General features: G+C 43.7%; 1 protein-coding gene across 1 annotated transcript in view; it reads right to left on the bottom strand.

Annotated features, from left to right (window-relative positions):
* Nucleotides 1-18,303, bottom strand: part of LOC122792729 (RNA-binding protein 44-like) — a 1,860,938-nt gene that overhangs the window by 321,872 nt on the left and 1,520,763 nt on the right. The window contains exon 10 of the mRNA XM_044060311.1: nt 15,999-16,141. Coding sequence (XP_043916246.1) covers nt 16,006-16,141 — 136 coding nt within the window. The 3' untranslated portion in view covers nt 15,999-16,005. The remainder of the gene's footprint in view (nt 1-15,998; nt 16,142-18,303) is intronic.

The raw sequence follows: 18,303 nt of genomic DNA on the forward strand, positions 1-18,303 counted from the left end.
CTTAGAAGACACAGCCTGAAGATCAGAAATCCTCTTGGTGGAAGTGATGGCCACCAAGACAACTCCAGAATAGAAACTTCATGTCGCAAGTAGTCGCAGGTTCAAAGGGACCCTCTGTAAATGCCTGCAGCACCAGGGTAAAGTCCCAAGGAGGAGAAGGATCTCTAACGGGGGGGGGGGGCTCAATAAGAAAACACCCTTCATGAAGGATTTACACAGTCTAAACAAGAACAAGGAACAAGCTTGACTACCCTTGTGGAAATTAGAAATAGCAGCTAACTGTAGCTTAATAGATGAAAAGCTAGCACCCTCGTTGAAAAGGGTAGAAAGAAATAGTAACACGTCTGAGAAAGGTGGTGAGAATGGATCAATGTTCCTGTTGGCAGCCCAAACAACAAATCTCTTCCACTTGCTATTGTAAACCTTCTTAGTGGAAGCCTTTTGCAATGCTAGAAGAATCTAGTGGACAGGGGACTGAAGCCTGGACTGCCTGATCAGTGTCAGAACTGGAGAAACCAAGCAGTTAATTTCAGGGTTCAAAGATTTGGGTGTTGAATCCCTAATGGGTGAGATGAAATCCTGAGTGGGTTTCATTATCCAGGGAGGATACTTCAGGGGAGACCACAAAAAGGGGAACCACACTTGGCAAGGCCAAAAGGGGGGCAATGAGGATGGCTGAACTCTTCAATCTGCTTGCCTTCTGAAGAAATTTGGGAATGAGTGGGAGAGGAGAGTAAGCATACAGGAGATCTGGGGGCAAATCATGGACTAGAGCATCACTCGGGCATTCCCCCACAGGAGGGATCAGAGTGAAAAACTTTGCATTTGTTGTTGACGGGAGAGGCAAAGAGGTCACAGCAAGGCTGACACCAACGGCTGAAGATCATACTCACTACTGATTGGTTGAGGGACCACTTGTGCGGAATAAGAAGAGACCTGCTGAGTTTGTCGGCCAGATCACTGGTTTTCCCCGAAATGTGCGTTGCAATTAGAAGGCAGTCTGAAGAGATCGTCCACTCCCATACTCTCATTGCCTCCCTGCACAGAGGGTAAGAACAGGTTCCTCCTTGCTTGTTGATGTACCAGACAACAGACATGTTGGCGGCATGTACTGCAATAGTCCCCAGAGGAAGAAAGTCCTGGAAGGCTTGCAATGTTAGAAAGACAGCTCTTATTTGTAGGATACTGATATGCAAACTGGTCTCTGAAGCCAACCACATGCCTTGGACCATCTCCCCATTGTAATGCCTCCCCCAATCAAACTGGGAAGTATCTCTGGTCACAGTGGCTATCGGAGGATCACTGACAAAGGGTCTGCTAAGGATAACATTCAAAATGAACCCACCAACTGACATGATGTTTGCAGACGAGAGTGAATTTGATGCGAAGGGAAAAGGGCTGAGAAAGAATGGACCACTGATTGGCTAGAATCCACTGTAGAACCTGCATGAAAAACCTGGCCAGTGGAAATAACAGGATGGCTGCAGACATGGACCCCAAGGCCTGCAAAATCAACTCAGAGGAGGGGGCTTGATTGGCTAGCAACTGCTGGACTTGATTTCTCAGAATGGTTACCCGGTGTAGGGGGACAGAGGCAATCTGCTGTCTGGCATTGAGCTGCGGACCTATGAAGTCTAGGTTCTGAACTGGCATAAGATTGGATTTGCTCATGTTTATGGTGATGTCCAGGGATTGTGCTAACTGGAGTAAGTAGTCACTGGCTTGAATCAGTCGATGCTTTGCAGGTGTGGTTAGGAGCCAATCTTCTAAGTATGGAAACACCTGGAATTCCTTGAGCCTCAGGTGAGCGGCTACCACCGCCACGCATTTGGTGAACACCCAGGGGGCTGTGGTGAGTCCAAAGGCCTGTGCTCTGAACTGGTAATGGCTGGTTCCAAGCTGGAAGCACAGATATCTCCTGGAGCATCTGTCTATTTTGATGTGATAGTATGCATCTTTGAGATCTATCGAGCACATCCATTTGGCTTTGTGCAACAAGGGCACAATGGACTGAACCATAACCATTCGGAACCTTGCTTTGTTTATGTACTTGTTTAACTTGCCGAGATCCAGAATGAGTCTTAGGTCTCCTGTCTTTTTTGCCACTTAAAAGAAATGGGAGTGGGTTCCAAATCCTCTCTGCTCAGTTGGGATCTCCTGGAAGACTCTTTTTTGAAGCAGCTGTTGCATTTCCTGAGCTGCCTGCTCCCACTGACCGGGTAGCACATCCGTGAGACTTCTTGAATTCGGAGGGGAAAGGGAAAAGCTACAATAATAACCTCTGGATATTATGCTTAGCACCAACAGTTTTGAGTCAAATGGGTCCATGCTTCGGGGTGCAAAGATAATCATCCCCCAACTGCCTCCTAAGATGGACATTCAGGTAGCACCTCAGGAGTGCTGGCAGGGCTTATCCGAAGGGGGTTTCCTAAAGCCCTGGTTCTGAGGACCCCCTCTACCTCTGGGATGGCGTCTACCACCAAACCCTCCTCCTCTGCCTGTAGAAGAGGGTTCTCCATGTGGGTCCTGGAAAGGCTCTTAAGACTTGAAGAACCACATTTTCTTGCCCCCACACTTGTTTCTGGAAAAAGACCTTGGAGGTGGTGGTGGAACACTTGACTCCAACAGCAGAAAGGGTCTTCCCGTCCTTTTTGCTGCAGGTGAGGGTGTCTCTAACTGAAGGCCAAAAAAGTGAGGAACCATCGTAAGGGGTAATGACAAATGACGCCTTGAAAGGCTCTGCAAAATCACATAGCCGCATCCAGGCATGCCTCCTTACAGAAAGTCCTGAACAAGCTGCTCGTAAAATGCCCTCTGTGGTATGGGAGATTAACCTCTTCAAAAAATTGGTGATGGATGAAAGAGTGGCCAGCTTGGGAGAAACTTCCTCTGTAGACATAGACTCTGAGACAGAAGCTGTCAGTTCCTTCACAAGGTCCCTCTGGTGCCGAGTGAAATGAGCTGGATTGTTTAACGACCTCAGTGCAAAAGTTGCCAAGACGTAAATCCGCTTCCCAAGTCTGTCCAACGCACTGGACTCCTTGTTCAGCAGAAGGATACTGGCAGTCTCCTCTGCAAGTTCTTTCTTGGTAGCCACCACCACCATCATGATATCGTCGACCACAGGACCCTTACTACAGTGTTTCCTGTCTGTAAGAAGCACGAAAACCTATCTGGCCACTTGGGTATAGGCTCGATGGTATCTGGTTCCTTCCACATGCAGCAAGATATTAAATCCATTAGGGCATCCGTCGGGGGGGGGGGGGCACCCAGGAAGTACATGGGCCCAACCTGAATGCCTCCAACAGAACTGACTCCTCAGAGGAAGGAGGTTGGGCAGACCACCCACCTTTCTGTTTCAGAATTTCCAGGATGTCTTCAGAGGAGACATCCTCGGGTGAGGATCAAGAGGATCCTTTCCCCTCATGGAAGTCAGTATCCTTGGTTAAGGAGTCCAGGTGGAAGTTCATGCACCTCCTTTTACACTTCCTCTTCCAAGGAACCTCCTCAGTGGGGTATTCTGGGGAGCTATCAGAAGAGGGGGATACCTCCCTAGTAAAGAAGTCTTGGAGGCTGCTTGGGATGTAAAGACTTGTGGCAGGATGAGACAGAGAAAGGCCTGGATCAGCGAGGTATAGGGCCGGATTAAGGAATTTGTACGGTCAAATCTCCAACCTGGGAGAAGACCCTCTCTGCTACCTGAAAGGCTGAAGGACCAGGTGAAGCTCTATCAGGATCCACCAGAGCCGAAGCTACTGACAAGAAACAGAAAGGACTTACACCGGATCCATGGCATCCAGATGGTATCAGACCCGAACTATTGATGCTGAAGCCCCCAAAGAAAGGGATGGCTTCAAAAAGGATGCAGATGATCTCAGCCCCCCGGACCCTACACCAATTCCACATATCCGAGTCTCACTCCGCTCCAGCAAGGAATAAATGGGGGCTAGTCAAGGGCATACTCAGCATCGAAAAAGGAAGCTTCCTCCGTGCTGAATCTGATGCAAACAGCAGTCCTGAATCTCTAGGCTCTGAAGCCGGGGTTAGATCGGAGGAAGAGTCTGGATAGAGTGACCGGTAGCTGATGGATGTGACACAGGACGGAGTGGGAACTACTCCCATTTGGATCTGGACCTTAAGTAACCTCCTCACTATCCTGTCCATGTCTGCCTTGGACAAGCTTCTCAAAGACCTGGAGGAAGCTGATGGGAAGGCAGGAGTGTTTAGACTTAGAGGACAGGGACGGAGACTGAGTCGAGGTCCTCAAATCAAGAGATATAGGATCTGAAGTAGGAGCCAACGTCAGAATCAGGGAAATAGAAATAATATCTCCAGGATCTGAAGTGACAGTAGAATCCGAACGGGGAGCAGATTTGCTGTGGGTTCGAAGGGGTCGAATCCATCAAATTCTTTGGCTTCCTAACACAGAGAGGCCCTCGGGGAGGCATTGAGGGACTTGTTCTTTGACTCCTTAGCCAAAAAAGAAGGAGGAGGAGAAGCCAAGATGGGGGTCTGGGCCTCGGCTCGAGAAAAAAGGCGGCCCTTGAGAATAAGTTTGTTCCATCTGTCTGCCAAAGCCCGAGGGTTAAAGGCAGCACAGACGGAACATTCAGCTTTTAAGTGATTGGCTCCCGGGCAATACACACACTCCATGTGGGCATCCTGGATGGGGATTTTGTGCCCACAAGAAGTGCAGTGCTTAAACCCGGGAGCTGCCTTGTCAGACATAATGAAAGCTTGCCAAAAAAACAACTGACAGGAAAGCAGAAAAACGGAACAAGAACAGTGCAGATTAAATAGCACAGATAAGATTTAGAGCAATAAAAATTACAAAACTACAGATACTACCACTAGCTAACTTTAACATTGCAAGATTACACACACACACACACACACACACACACACACACACACACACACACACACACTAGACAGAGAGAGGAAGAAAATACTGCCAAAGGTACTTACAATGCGAAGAACAACTAGCAAACACTACCCAGCGTTTGATAGAAAGGAATCCTAGTCTGACTTGCTGGGGCCGCAAATGAGATCTGGGGTAGTTGGGTGGATACAGGGTACTGTCGGTGTGAGGGAGGAGCTTGACAGTCAGATCCAAGTCTGTGGAAAGTGGCCAAACCAAGATCCGAGGGTCGGATCTGAGACCTTGTCGTGAGGGTGAATGAAGAAGACAACATCAGATTATAGAGGTGCAGAGACTCCTGGATTTTGTAAACACAAACTCCCTAGACAAGCCTGTCAATACACCAACCAGGGGTGCAACCATACTGGATCTGGTCCTCACTAATATGGGAGAGTGCTGCACACCCCCTTAGTGTAATGTCTTCCTCGGAAAGGTCAGATCACAAAATGGTCTCCTTTGAAGTAAAAATAAAACCTGGACCCCCAGCTAATCCTGGAATACTCAGGAATTACTCTAAGGCTAACTTCCTGATATTAAGTGATAACCTGGCAAAATTTCAAGCCCCCCATAAACCCTGAGAACACTGTTGCATATGCAGAACTGTTCACAGAAACCCTAGATAAGCATGTTAACAGCTGCACAGAGGTAGCTGTACCCACCAGGAAGAAGTACAGAAAGTACAGTTGTGTACACTTACCATAAATGTAGATGTTCGAGTGTCTTCACTGTTGCAGTCATGACTGTAGGGTTCTCCCCTGCTGGCAGGCAGTCCTCGGATCGGCCAGAATCCCAAAGTCTGGGTCTGGCGTCGGCTGCTCAGCCATGCTCCCTGACATCAGAGCGCCAGGAGTACAAAGCTGGCAGCCGACGCCATGTTCTCCAGTTTTTCTTGCCCCAGATGTCAGGTGTTCCAAAATGAGTAAAAAAAACCCATACCCTTTGCAAATACACCTCAGAAGAAGGGTGAAGAAGGGAACCACACAAAGGAAAAAATAAGAGGGGACAGGAGGGAGGGTAACCCAGACTGCAACAGTGAAGACACTCAAACATCTACATTTATGGTAAGTGTACACAACTGTACTATGTTCATCGTGTTTCACTGTTGCAGCCATGACTGTAGGGTTGAATCCCAAAGCAGAATAAAAGGGAGGTGGTCATAAAGTAGAGGGGGCGGCTAAAAGGCCCTGCAAGACTGCAGAAGCAAAGCCTGCCCTAGACTTAGAGTAGAGAGATAGATTGTAGTGCTTAGAAAAAGTATGCACTGAACTCCAAGTTGCAGCTTCCAAAATGTCTTTGGTAGGAACTACCCTGAGGAAGGCAGCTAAAGTGGCAGCAGCTCTGGTAGAGTGAGTTCTTATACTCCCTGGGATTTACTTTCCATGGTGAGAATAACAAAATCTGATTCCATGAGCAATCCATTTAGAAATGGTTTGTTTTGAAATGGCTTTACCTTGGGAACTTGAAGCATAAGAAACAAACAATTGCTCTGATTTCCTGATGTCCTTGGTTCTGTCCAGGTAAAAACGTAGTTGTCTGTGTACATCCAAGGAATGCAAGATCCTTTCCCCCTTATTTTGAGGACTGGGGAAAAAAGTTGGCAGGTGAATAGTTTGATTTAAAGCCACTTTGGAAACCACCTTAGGCATGAAAGTAGGATTAGTCCTTAAAGACACCCTGTCTTGGTGAAAAATAATATAAGGTTCCACAGCCATGAGAGCTTGCAACTCCGAAACTCTCCTGGCAGAGGTCAGAGCTAACAGGATGGCTGTCTTCCAAGATAAAAACTTGATGTCAGATGTGGCAGCAGGCTCAAAAGGAGGTAAGGTGAGTTTTTCCAAAACATAGTTGAGATCCCAGGCAGGAATGGGTGGAGATATAGGGGGCCTTAAGTTCTTAGCTTCTCTGAGAAACTGTCTCATGAGCTGGTGGGAAAAGATTGGAGGGTCTGTATTATAATGAGCAGAGATAGCAGAGGCATGTATCTTTATGGAAGAAAAAGAGAGACCCTTATGTAAGAGGTCTGTCAGGTAAAGTAAAATCAGAGGAATGTTAGGAATAAGAGGATCCGAATCCTGAGCCTGCATCCAGGTGCAAAATCTTTACCATTTTCCTGCATAAGATTTTCTAGTGCTAGGACGTCTGGCTTCTAAAATGACATCCATAACCTGCTTGGGTAGGAGAGAATGAATCATAGACCCTGGATTAACCAGGCAGCCTGGCTGAGAGTTTTGACATGGGAGTGCAGAACCTGACCCTGGTGTTGGGACAGAAGGTTCGGTGTCTGAAGTAAAACCCAAGGGGGCTCCAGAGAAAGGTTTTTCAGTGTTGGGTACCAAAACTGTGGAGGCCAATTTGGGGCCAGTAAAATTATCATCTTGGGCTTGTCCTGTTTGATCTTTAATAACACCCGTGGAAGAAGAGGTAGAGGCGGGAAGGCATACCCCGAGAGGTTTCTCCAACTGAATGATAGTGCATCCACTTTCCAAGCTAGTTCGTGGAATGTCCTTGTGCAAAAAATCTGTAGTTGATGATTGAGGTGGGATGCAAAGAGGTCTATGTGAGGACATCCCCAGACTGCTGTAATCATCTTGAATATTTCGGTGTCCAGCATCCATTCGTGTGGGTCTGACAGGTTCCTGCTCAGACTGTCTGCCAGGATGTTTTGCTTCCCTGGTAGAAACTGAGATTGAAGGTCCAGATTGCAAGCTAGAACTGTGTTCCATAGATTCATGGCTAGTCTGCAAAGGGGATAGGAATGTGATCCCCCTTGCTTGTTTATGTACCACATAACTGTGGTGTTGTCTGTCCGTATCAGTAGTTGTCCTGGTTGTAGAAGATTCCTGAAGGCCAATAGAGCGTTCTGAATGGCTAACATTTCCTTTAAATTGATATGCAGATGCTTCTGATCCTTTGTCCAAAGGCCTTGCAGACATTTGCCCTGAAAATGGGCTCCCCATGCATAATCTGAGGCGTCCGTGGTTAGTATCTGACTGGCTGGAGGCAGACTGAAGGCTTTCCCTTTGTTTTGAGTACATGCCTTGGACCATCAAAGGAATTCCTTTTGAAGACAAGGCAGGACGGTGAAAACTGTGGCAATGCTGAGACCATACACTTTTTAGGTACCACTGTATTTTCCTCATATGTAGTCTTGCATATGGTACGAGAAGGATGCTGGAGGCCATGTAACCCAAAGCCTGCAGGAATTTCCTTGCAGATAGCTGAGTTAATGATGCCAAGGTTTTGAAAGTTGAAGCCAGCTGTAATTGTTTTTTGGATGTCAGAAATGCCATCTGGGTTGTTGTGTTTAGAAGAGCACCCAGAAAAGTCATCTGTTGTGAGGGTGTCAAATTTGACTTTTTTATGTTTACAGTGAATCCCAGGAACTTGAGAAGTTTCTGAACAAATTCTAGATGCTGGAGTAAGACATCCTTGCTGTCTGCTTGAATAAGACAGTCATCCAGATAAGGGTAAATTTGAATTCCCTTGAGTCTGCAATAAGCTACTACTGGAGCCAGGCATTTGGTGAAGACCCTGGGCGCAGTAGACAATCCAAAGGGCAGCGCAGAGAATTGATAGTGCCTCGATCCGGCCTTGAACCTGAGGTATTTTCTGCACTTCTGCCTGATGGGAATGTGCAAATAAGCCTCCTTTAAATCCAAAGTTACCATCCATGCATTTTTGGTCAGCATTGGAAGTAGCTGCTGTAGAGTAAGCATCTTGAATTTTGGTATCTCGAGAAAAGCGTTCAAGACTGATAGATCCAGAATGGGTCTCCATGAATTTTGCTTTCTGGGGACTAGAAAGTGCCTTGAGTAAAAACCTTGTCCCATTTCTGAAAGTGGAACCAGTTCTATGGCTTTCATAGCCAAGAGGGCTTCCACCTGGTTTAAGGCCTCTAACCATTGATGTTTTGGTAGATCCGGCCATCCGCTTGGTCTTGGAAGGGTATGAAAATGGAATTTGTAACCTCTTGAAACCACATCCAGAACCCACTTGTCTTGGGTTATATGAGTCCAATTTAGGTGAAAAAAAAAAATTTTCCTCCGAGAGGGGCTTCCAGGCAAGAAGTTCCTGCAGCCCAGCAGAGGGAGTCATTCAGCCTGTTTTCTATGAGCTTGAGACCTGTCCTCTCCACCCCTAGGGGTGGAAGCAGTCCACTGTCTTGGTCTGTAAGAGGCTTGCGTTTGGGGCCTTCCTCGGGAGCGTCTGTATCTACCCCTCTGAGGCCTGTCTTAATTGGGAAAGGACCAATTTTTAGTAGACCTATTCCTACTAAATCTGGGTGGCTGTACTTGTAAGAAATCCTTAACCGTTTGCATGGATTTTGCCTTGTCCTCCATCTTCTTTATCACCTATTCAGCCTTAGATCCAAACAAAACATTATGCTGAACAGGAGCATCCAATAACTTAGCTTTTACTTGATCTGGCAAGTTTTGTTCCTTTAACCAAGCATGCCTTCTAATGACTGTGCCAGAGGCAGCAGCCCTACAAGAAGCCTCCGAGGCATCAAAACCACAGTGTAAACCATGCTTCCCTACTTGTTCAGTGGCATGCATTAAGTCATGTAATTCCTTATTATCTGCACAAGCGGAAATGGAAGTTAGCTTTTGTTTCAAAACAGACAGAAGAAATTGCTGGTATTTCAGCATATGAAATTGACAGTTTAAAGCCCTAATAGGTAAAGTTGCAGAAGTGTACACTTTTTTGCCCCATCTTTCTAAAGATCTGGAATCCTTCTCAGTGGGAATGGGGTTTTAGCAGTAGCGGCCTTAACCCCCTTAGGGCCCTGAGAAATGGTTTCAGGATCAGCAGTAGGATTCTTGTATAAGGTTGGGAGGGTGGCCTAATGGTTAAGGTGTTTGTCTTACAAACACAAGGTACAGGGTTTGAGTCTCACAAGGGATAACTGGCTAGGCTTAAAATGGCTCGCAAGAGCAGTTAGCTTAGTACTAATCTATAAACCTATAATCTATAAACTGGTGGGAATCAGGAACCCTATAATATCTGTCTGGCTTAACAGGAGCTGGAGGAAAAGAGTCAGGAGTTAAGTTAGCCTCCGAAAAAGCATCAGCCACAATATCCAAAATAGGAGGGATTGCCAGGGGTCTATGTTAGGGAAGAAAAAGAAAATCCCTAAGTCTTTTCTTAGATTCCGAGTACACCTGTCCTTCCCAGTGAAAATGTTCCCTCATTTCATGTAAAGTTTCCCCAAAAGAAAAATCCTCAGGGGGAGAAGCTGAAGGAATGGATTCCTCAGCATCAGAATCCTCATAAGGAGGGAAAGAATAATCCTGGTCAGAAGAAGAAACTGAAGAAACAGAAGCCTGATCAGAGGAGTCATAATACAATTCCTGCCTTGGCCTTTTATCTGGAGGGGGATGTGAACCCCTAATCATAGTAAGCAAGTCCTCCGCCATCTTAAGTAACTGTTTCTGAGACTTGGGTCTTGGACCAGAAGAGGCCTGGGCTGTAGTCTTTGATTTGGAAGGAGTCTTTGCCTTTGTCTTTGGCTTTGCCTTTATCAGAAGCTGAGTAGGCCTGAAAACCCCCTCGGAAGCCGGTACCTGCACAGCGGCTCCGGACCCATTCGAAGGAGCATTGTCCGAAGGTCCTGCAACTGAAATATTCAAAGGCCTAGTTGGCTCCTCGTGGGAGTCCGTTTCGGCCATCGGTTCCGAAATGGCCGACGACAGGGGCTGCAAAAGTGCCTCACTGACAACGGCCGAACCTGAAGCTGGCTCTGCTTGTACAATATCGTCTGTTTTGGACCTCGGAGGCCTGTCTTTATCCTTGCGTCATTTGTGAACTCCGGTAGTCGGAAGCGTGTCCGACGACATTTTGTAATTAAAACACCTACCGAAGTAATGAAATGCAAAATCGTACCTTCGTTTAATCGTACATTGATTAAATCTAGCACAAAACCGACAACTAGCTATGTCGTGGTCAGGGCCTAAGCAAGGAATACAGTAAGAATGAAAATCCTTATGAGGTATTTGCTTCCCACATGAAATACAATTATTAACTTTTTCTGACATCGGACTGGAGCAAGAAAAAAGTTTCCCCAACGGGTTACTTAGCTTTGAGTAGGAGAAGAAAGTCTTCGGACTGAAGTACGTTTAGAAAAAATTGTCAGGAGTCAGCCGACCGGCACTTGCGAACTGCTATCACCGCACGGCAAGAAAGACTGGAGAACATGGCGTTGGCTGCCAGCTTTGTACTTCTGGCGCTCTGACGTCAGGGAGCATGGCTGAGCAACCGATGCCGGACCCAGACTTTGGGATTCTGGCCGACCGAGGACTGCCTGCCGGCAGGGGAGAACCCTACAGTCATGACTGCAACAGTGAAACACGATGAACATCTAACTCAAAACACAAGCAACCCTGGAGGAATCACAAAATTAATAGGCTGTATAACAGAAGGAAGAAAATCATGGCAAGTGCAGCACCCAGCAGGATAAACGGACTCTCATCAAACTAAACAAACAAATCAGACGACAAATAAAGTCTACCAATGCCAAGTTTAAGGTAAATTTGACCTTCCACACCAAGGACACCCACATGGCATTCTTTATCTATGTTTACATCCTCAAAGGCAATACACAGTTGGGTGCAGAGCTCACTGCAAATGGAACCACCTATACTGAGCAAGAAGATGGAGCAAACCTATAGGCCAATAAATTCATCTTTAACTTTACCCCTCTCCCCCCCAACCTTCCTTGAGGAAATACCATGAAATACAACTCCCCCTGCTATCACTAGGGAACAGGGCTTTAATGCTCTCTCTAAGGCAAAGAACACTGCATCAGTGGGCCCAGACAATATCCCGAGATGCTTTCTAAACAGTGTGAAACATGACCTATCAGACCCTGTGGAATTGCTATTTAACTGTAGACTCCAAACAGGCTTCATGCGTCATGAATAGAGAACAGCAACAGTCATCCCTCTGCACAAAGGTGGCCATCTACAAACCATGGAAATTACAGTCCCATAAGTCTCACTACTCTCATATGCAAAGCCATGGAAAGAAGTATGGAAATGATCAATAATGATATAGTAAACCTCCAGAGAATGGACTCAACCCAGTTTGGTTTCGTCAAGGGCAAGTCACACCTACTCAGCCTGGTGGACTTCTTTAAGAAGGTCACCAAAGCAATGGATAGGGGCAAAATGGTTCACACTGCCTACCTTGACCTGGTCAAGGTATCTGACACAATACCCCACTTCGGCATTGTTGACAAACTCAACAGGTTAGGTACAAACTCGTATGCCACCCGATGCATAGCAAACTGGCTCACAGACAGGAGCCAGGAAGTTAGAATTGGGGAGTTCACCTCGACAAAGAGGCCAGTCACAAGGGATCGATCCTTGGAAAGCTCGTTTTTGGCATTTACTTCTCTGATGTCGAGGCCAATGTCAGTGGTCTCTGGCTGACTAAATTTGCAGATGATTGCAAATTATCAGCTGTCAATGAATCCTACATTGAAACAAATGTTCTTCACGAAGGGCTGACATAGACAAACAACTGGTGTCACAACCATGGACTAAAACTAAATGCCAAGAAATGCATATTACTATTCTTTGGGAGGTCATCCACCCCTGGTAATTATCATATTGACAAAACACCCCTTACAGCTGACTCAGCAGTCAGGGACCTATAGACACACACACACACACACACACACACACACACACACACACACACACACACACACACACACACACACACAGTAATCTTGCCTTTGAGCATCACGTGTCTACAGTAGTGAGGAAATCATTCTATGTTGTATAACTTATAAACAAAGGTATGGCATCTGGGTCATAGAAAGTCACTGTTGCACTGTATTTGGCATTCATCAGACCTATCATTGAGTACAGTGCCCCCTTTGGTATGTACCTAACCAGGAATATCCAAAAATTGGAACATCCACAGAGGTTCCACACTAAAATAATACAGGGGGTAAGTAAAACATCCTATGCAAACCTCCTCAAGACCCTATCACTGTATTCTGTATCCTACAGGCTGTTGAGGGGTGATCTATGCCTGGCATGTAAGGCACTGTCAGATCCCACTCCGATAGACCTCCTGCATATCCACAAAACAAACAGCACCAGAATTACCCATTCTAAAGACTTAAACCTCGCCTGTAATATAATTAAGACCTGCTGCAGAGATGGGTATGAATTCCTGATACTACCCCATCTCTGGAAGAGGCTCCACATCCATGTGACGCAGAGTTCCTTCCTAACCCAATTCAACTATAACTTGGACAACTGGATGGAAAATAGGAAATTCACTCCTGGTTTGGCACCTATGTCTCTAATGGACACAGGCAACATGTAAATGGTTCATCTCCCAGGCCCCTGCTTGTAAATGGTTCATCTCCCAAGCTCCTGCTTACACTTATCAAGGGTACCAAAACTTGTCAGAAATTTGGGATGCATGGCTATGTTTAAAAAGGCCCTTGTCGTCGTTAGTCTAGTAAACACCTATGAACCTACAAAGTGCACTCTTTCTAATTTACCAAATGTGTTTACAGTGTGGCCTAACTACTGTAGATTAGATATGAATGAAATATTTTATTAAATTTCGAGACAGGAAGTACAAATGTTTAAAAAGTGATCATCCCATGGGGCCACTGTCTCTAATTATTAAGATAAAATGTTCACAGCTATACATCATAATATAGAAACATGATTAGACCTGACTTGCATCGCAAATGGTACAATGCAGGCAGCAATCCATTATCAAAACACATGATACTTATTACTCACGACATACAAATGGTAAAAGTATACATTAGCACCTTATTGTATGTATCAGAATAGTCTCTACAGTTAGAGACAGTGAGGCTATAAAAATGTATAAGAACTAAGACAGAATTTTTCTGTTGCTCTCCGAAAAATCTTCAGAAGAAAAGACACTTAACTCATTCCTACCAGTGAAGCTCTTTTAATTTGCATTCTAACTTCTACTGGCTGCATTCCCAACTTTTTGACAAAATCAAATTTTGTTCTCACATTTCAAATAAATGTTTCTATCTCTGTGTTACTAAAGAAGTGTAAAACGTAATCTATTCAGAATAAACTAATTTTTGCAATGGTTGTATTCATTATAGTATACATCTTAAACTGGATTTTATAAGTCACAGTAAACCAAGTATTAATTTTACAATATTTTGTACATAACGTAACTCACACAAGTTGCAACATGCTGTTAGCATCATTTTCATTTATCCAGCTGTAAGCTTTTCACAGGAGGCTAAGCAATTCTGTTTGAATCACCTGGTCATTGAGATGCTTAGAGAAATATGAAAATTCTGACAATATAAATATGAACAACTATTAGTATCAATTTAGCTGTACTTGACAGAGGCCATTAATCAGTGCAGTTGCACTGCCATTCATGTGAGCTTTAAGATTAAGTATTTCAATAATTTTGTATGCAACATGGTTTTGACATTACTAATGTAAATATGAGAAGGACTGACCCCAGTACCACTAATGGAAAGAGGCAGCTCCTAAATGCTTTATCCCATGCATGGGTCTCCTCAAACTATCTACAGTATGATCCCAGTTATTCTCATTAGGGGAAATATAAAATTATCGACCATGGGAAGGGTAATGTCAATCTATAACCAAATGTGATAAGTTATTTTGAGTGCAAAAAGGGAAAATGTCTAGGCTTAAAATGGCTCACAAAGGCAGTTAGCCCAATACTTACCTGTGAACCTAGTAATTCAATGGCCACAGTCACATGGACATTTATTATGATGGTTTGATATGCATGCACAGGACTTTATTAACAGCACAGATCAATAGCCATGTAGCCAGAGCATCAAAAAAAAAAAAAAAAGAGAATAGGTGTGCTCCAGGAGTGAGCACACTTCTATAACTGGTGCTCTGGTGCTTTACATCACAACCTTCACTGGCTGAGCAGGCAGATATCTCCAGATACAGGAACTCTCTGAAGAAATGATAAAGTCTCACTGAACGCATCAGCACCAACAAAGGGTCTATCAACGATAGTTGTCAAAATTAGTTAATCTGAAAAATTTAGAAATGATCTGTCAAGGAGAAAAAAAAACAGGAAGACTTCATAATTACTCATAAAAACTGCTGTACTCATTCACTGGTAAAACTCTGAAAATAACTCATGCAACCTGAGTTTGACCAATTACTCTGTTACTGATGGATCAGTCAAGAAGGATGGACGTGCTCATCATGGGGGAAAGGATGGTGGTTCCTGCTCATCTCGTACAGTTAATGACAGGGCCTTGAATGGAGAACAGAGACACATCATGAGTCAAGGAACAGATACGGGTAAAATGTTGGTGTGGCTTCAGACTCCTATGACAGCAGCCTTTGCTGGCGTATGTGGCTAAGCACGTATGTACAGACAGATGGGCATAGGAAGCCTTTGTGGGGATGCAAGTGCTCCCTTCACCAGAGGCAGGGTTAGGCCAAAAAGTGAAAATTCTCTCACTGACAGTATGTCAGTGAAACCACAAAGCACCATCACGGCTACCTGGATGATTGCCTTCCTCAGAGAGTAAAATGTTCGATCTAGGGGAGGTTTGCTGGTTAGAGAGGAAAAATTAATACAATAATTAAATAAAACTGCTGTCAGCTATCACTCATACAGAATGATTATTTCAAAAACCTTATGAAACAAACTAAAACTTAATATTAACTCCAGCCAGGTAAATAAGCTGTCGTCTCAGGAAGACAGCAGAGGAATATGTTGTGAGCTGGTATGTCTCTGATGTCTGCATACACCTTCTCAGACAGTCACAAACAGCCCTTTTGGCTGTATCTGATTACTGCTAATGGCAAAAACTGACATCATTAGACTGGAAGCAGCCTCTGAAGTTGAGCACAATGCTATTATCAAGATGCAATCACTGCCTAATACTAATCTCTTTAAGTGCGGGCACTGCATCTTTGTCTGCTCAGTAAGCTGAACAAAACCCTGTCTTTTAAAATTAATGTTAAGTAAAGAGGAACAGATAGCGAAATAACCATTACAAATATACACATCACGGCATATATTTAGATTACATAAAGTTAAAAGAACGCACCACTTTGTTAGTCTGTTTCTTTCTTGGTTATTTCCTTTTTCAAAAGAGATGATGCCCTCTCAATAATAGTACTAATAGGAAGTCCATTAAGGGAACCATTGTTTTTTGATCTCACCTCTGACAATGCTTCAAATATCTCATTTCTGTAAAACAAAAACAACATTCAACAATAAACGCTAAATGAAGAAGTAACTTGCTTTGGAGCTTAACTCAAATAGAATTAATGACAACCTCAGTATGAAAAAAATGTTTATTATTGTTACCTGTAAAAAGCACAAATTACAAATAATCTAAATATAATCAATTACTCGTGTACATATTTCTATACAGAATCACTAACTAGAACTTGGCATTATTTTTCTAACAAAATCCCATGCTTAAAGATGTTTATGCATTCAAATGAAGTGCAAGACAAAGTGCTAGCTGCATAATGTACAAGCATGATTGACTTTGAACACTGCCAGTGAGTCCCCTTGCCACTCATTAGCAACTTCCTGAAAATCAAAACATAATGTAGGCTTGACACTACATCAGCAAAACAATTATGTCCGAATGGATGGAGAGATGATAAAATCAGCAAGCAAAGGAGATTAGTATTGATGGAACCATCTTAAATTCTTGGCGAGTACCTTCACTAGGTACACCTTTTATTTATTTTTTTACAAAATCTCACCAAGACAGCATTTAGCATATATCATGGACAGAAGTAGGTTACAAAAATAAAAAATACAGCTGGGTGCACAAGTCCCAGGACAAAAATAGTGCCCAATCCTGGTCAGCACAGTGGTGCAGGACTGGAAAAAATGACAGTGTTGAATCCTCAAGACATGGAAACATTCCTACAATGGGGACAGACTAGACTCAGGGGGGAAAAGATGGCTTCCCTGTTGTATAAGGAAGTAGTAGTCCACAAAAAGCACAAAAACTGATAAGCTAAAACAGCCATAAAGATGATAGTTGACTACCGAGGATAGGAAAGAAATTATGTATTGTTAGTATTACGCAAGAAGTTAAGAATTTCCAGACAGAAGATATATACAAAGATTGAGAGAAATTAGAGGAAAAATACTTGCACAATAAAAACTGTCAAAAGCTTCAAATGCAAATTTGTGATCATTAATACAACAGATTCATGAAAAACTTACACAGACCAAGAAACCTTAGTCCGTTTGGAAAAAGAAGTGACTAAGAAAGTGCGAAAATATAAAGAACAAAATCTAGAGATTTTTGAAATATGGACACAGGAACAAAAAAAGAGAGATTTGACTTTGTGGAGTGACAGGTGCAGATATTTCAAGAGAAATACATGCAAAGGCACCCAGATATGGAAAATTTCACAATACAAAAACTAAGACCATAAAGGGAGGACATAGAACAGAGGATTAGTAAAGTAGAAGTTTAAAAAAAAAAAAAAAAAAAAAAAAAGAAGCAAAAATTATGGAATTCCTGCAACGTGAAGGATTTAGTGTAGAAAGTCAACACCGGTTATATCAAAGGATGATGGAACACAAGAGTCCCCCAAATAAGAAGAAACAGGAGGAGCAGGAGACATCTGAAGAAGAAATATGGACACAGGAAAGAAAAAGATTTAATACTGTGCAATAGTTATGCAAAGGAGAAAGCATAACTTATCAATAAAAAAGAGCAGCACCAAAGATATTTGAAGAGAAATACAGATAAAGGAATCCGGATATGGAAAATTTTTAGTATAAAAAATAAGAAAACAAAGAGGGGAAAGGACAGAAGAGGATTAGTAACAGAGAAGTTAAAGAAATAGAAAATGAGGTTATAGATTACCTGCGAAGTGAAGGCTTTAGTGTAGAAAATGTAAATCTGATAACAGCACAGCAGGATAAAATAACAAATCCCCAAAATATGGAGAAACCAGTGGAGTGAGAAACATCTGTCATTTGTCATATAAAGATGCTTTGGAGCCTTCAGTGGGAAACCAGTATAAAAGTTCAGTCATAATTGCAAGGGAAGGAACTGGAAACAGTGGCAACCTTGACACAGTCAATGTTGTGGAGTGACATATCAGTGAGTTCCCATATGGCAAACTTCAAACCAGTTTGGGTTTGTGAAGGGCCGATCTTGTCTCCTGAATCTGACTGACTTCTTCAAATCAGTCTCCAGAGCTGTGGACAAGGGTAAGGCGGTCCACACAGCCTATCTGGACCTCGCCAAGGCCTTGGACACCATCCCCCACTCTGGAATCATAGATAAACTTACTAAGCTGGGCATTAATCCTTACGTCACTCGATGGGTTGCCAACTGGCTTACTGACAAAATCCACACTGTAAAAGTA

The sequence above is a fragment of the Protopterus annectens genome, chromosome 2.part0 (genome assembly GCF_019279795.1).
Source record: "Protopterus annectens isolate FY-2018-M chromosome 2.part0, PAN1.0, whole genome shotgun sequence".
Lineage (NCBI taxonomy): Eukaryota > Metazoa > Chordata > Ceratodontiformes > Protopteridae > Protopterus > Protopterus annectens.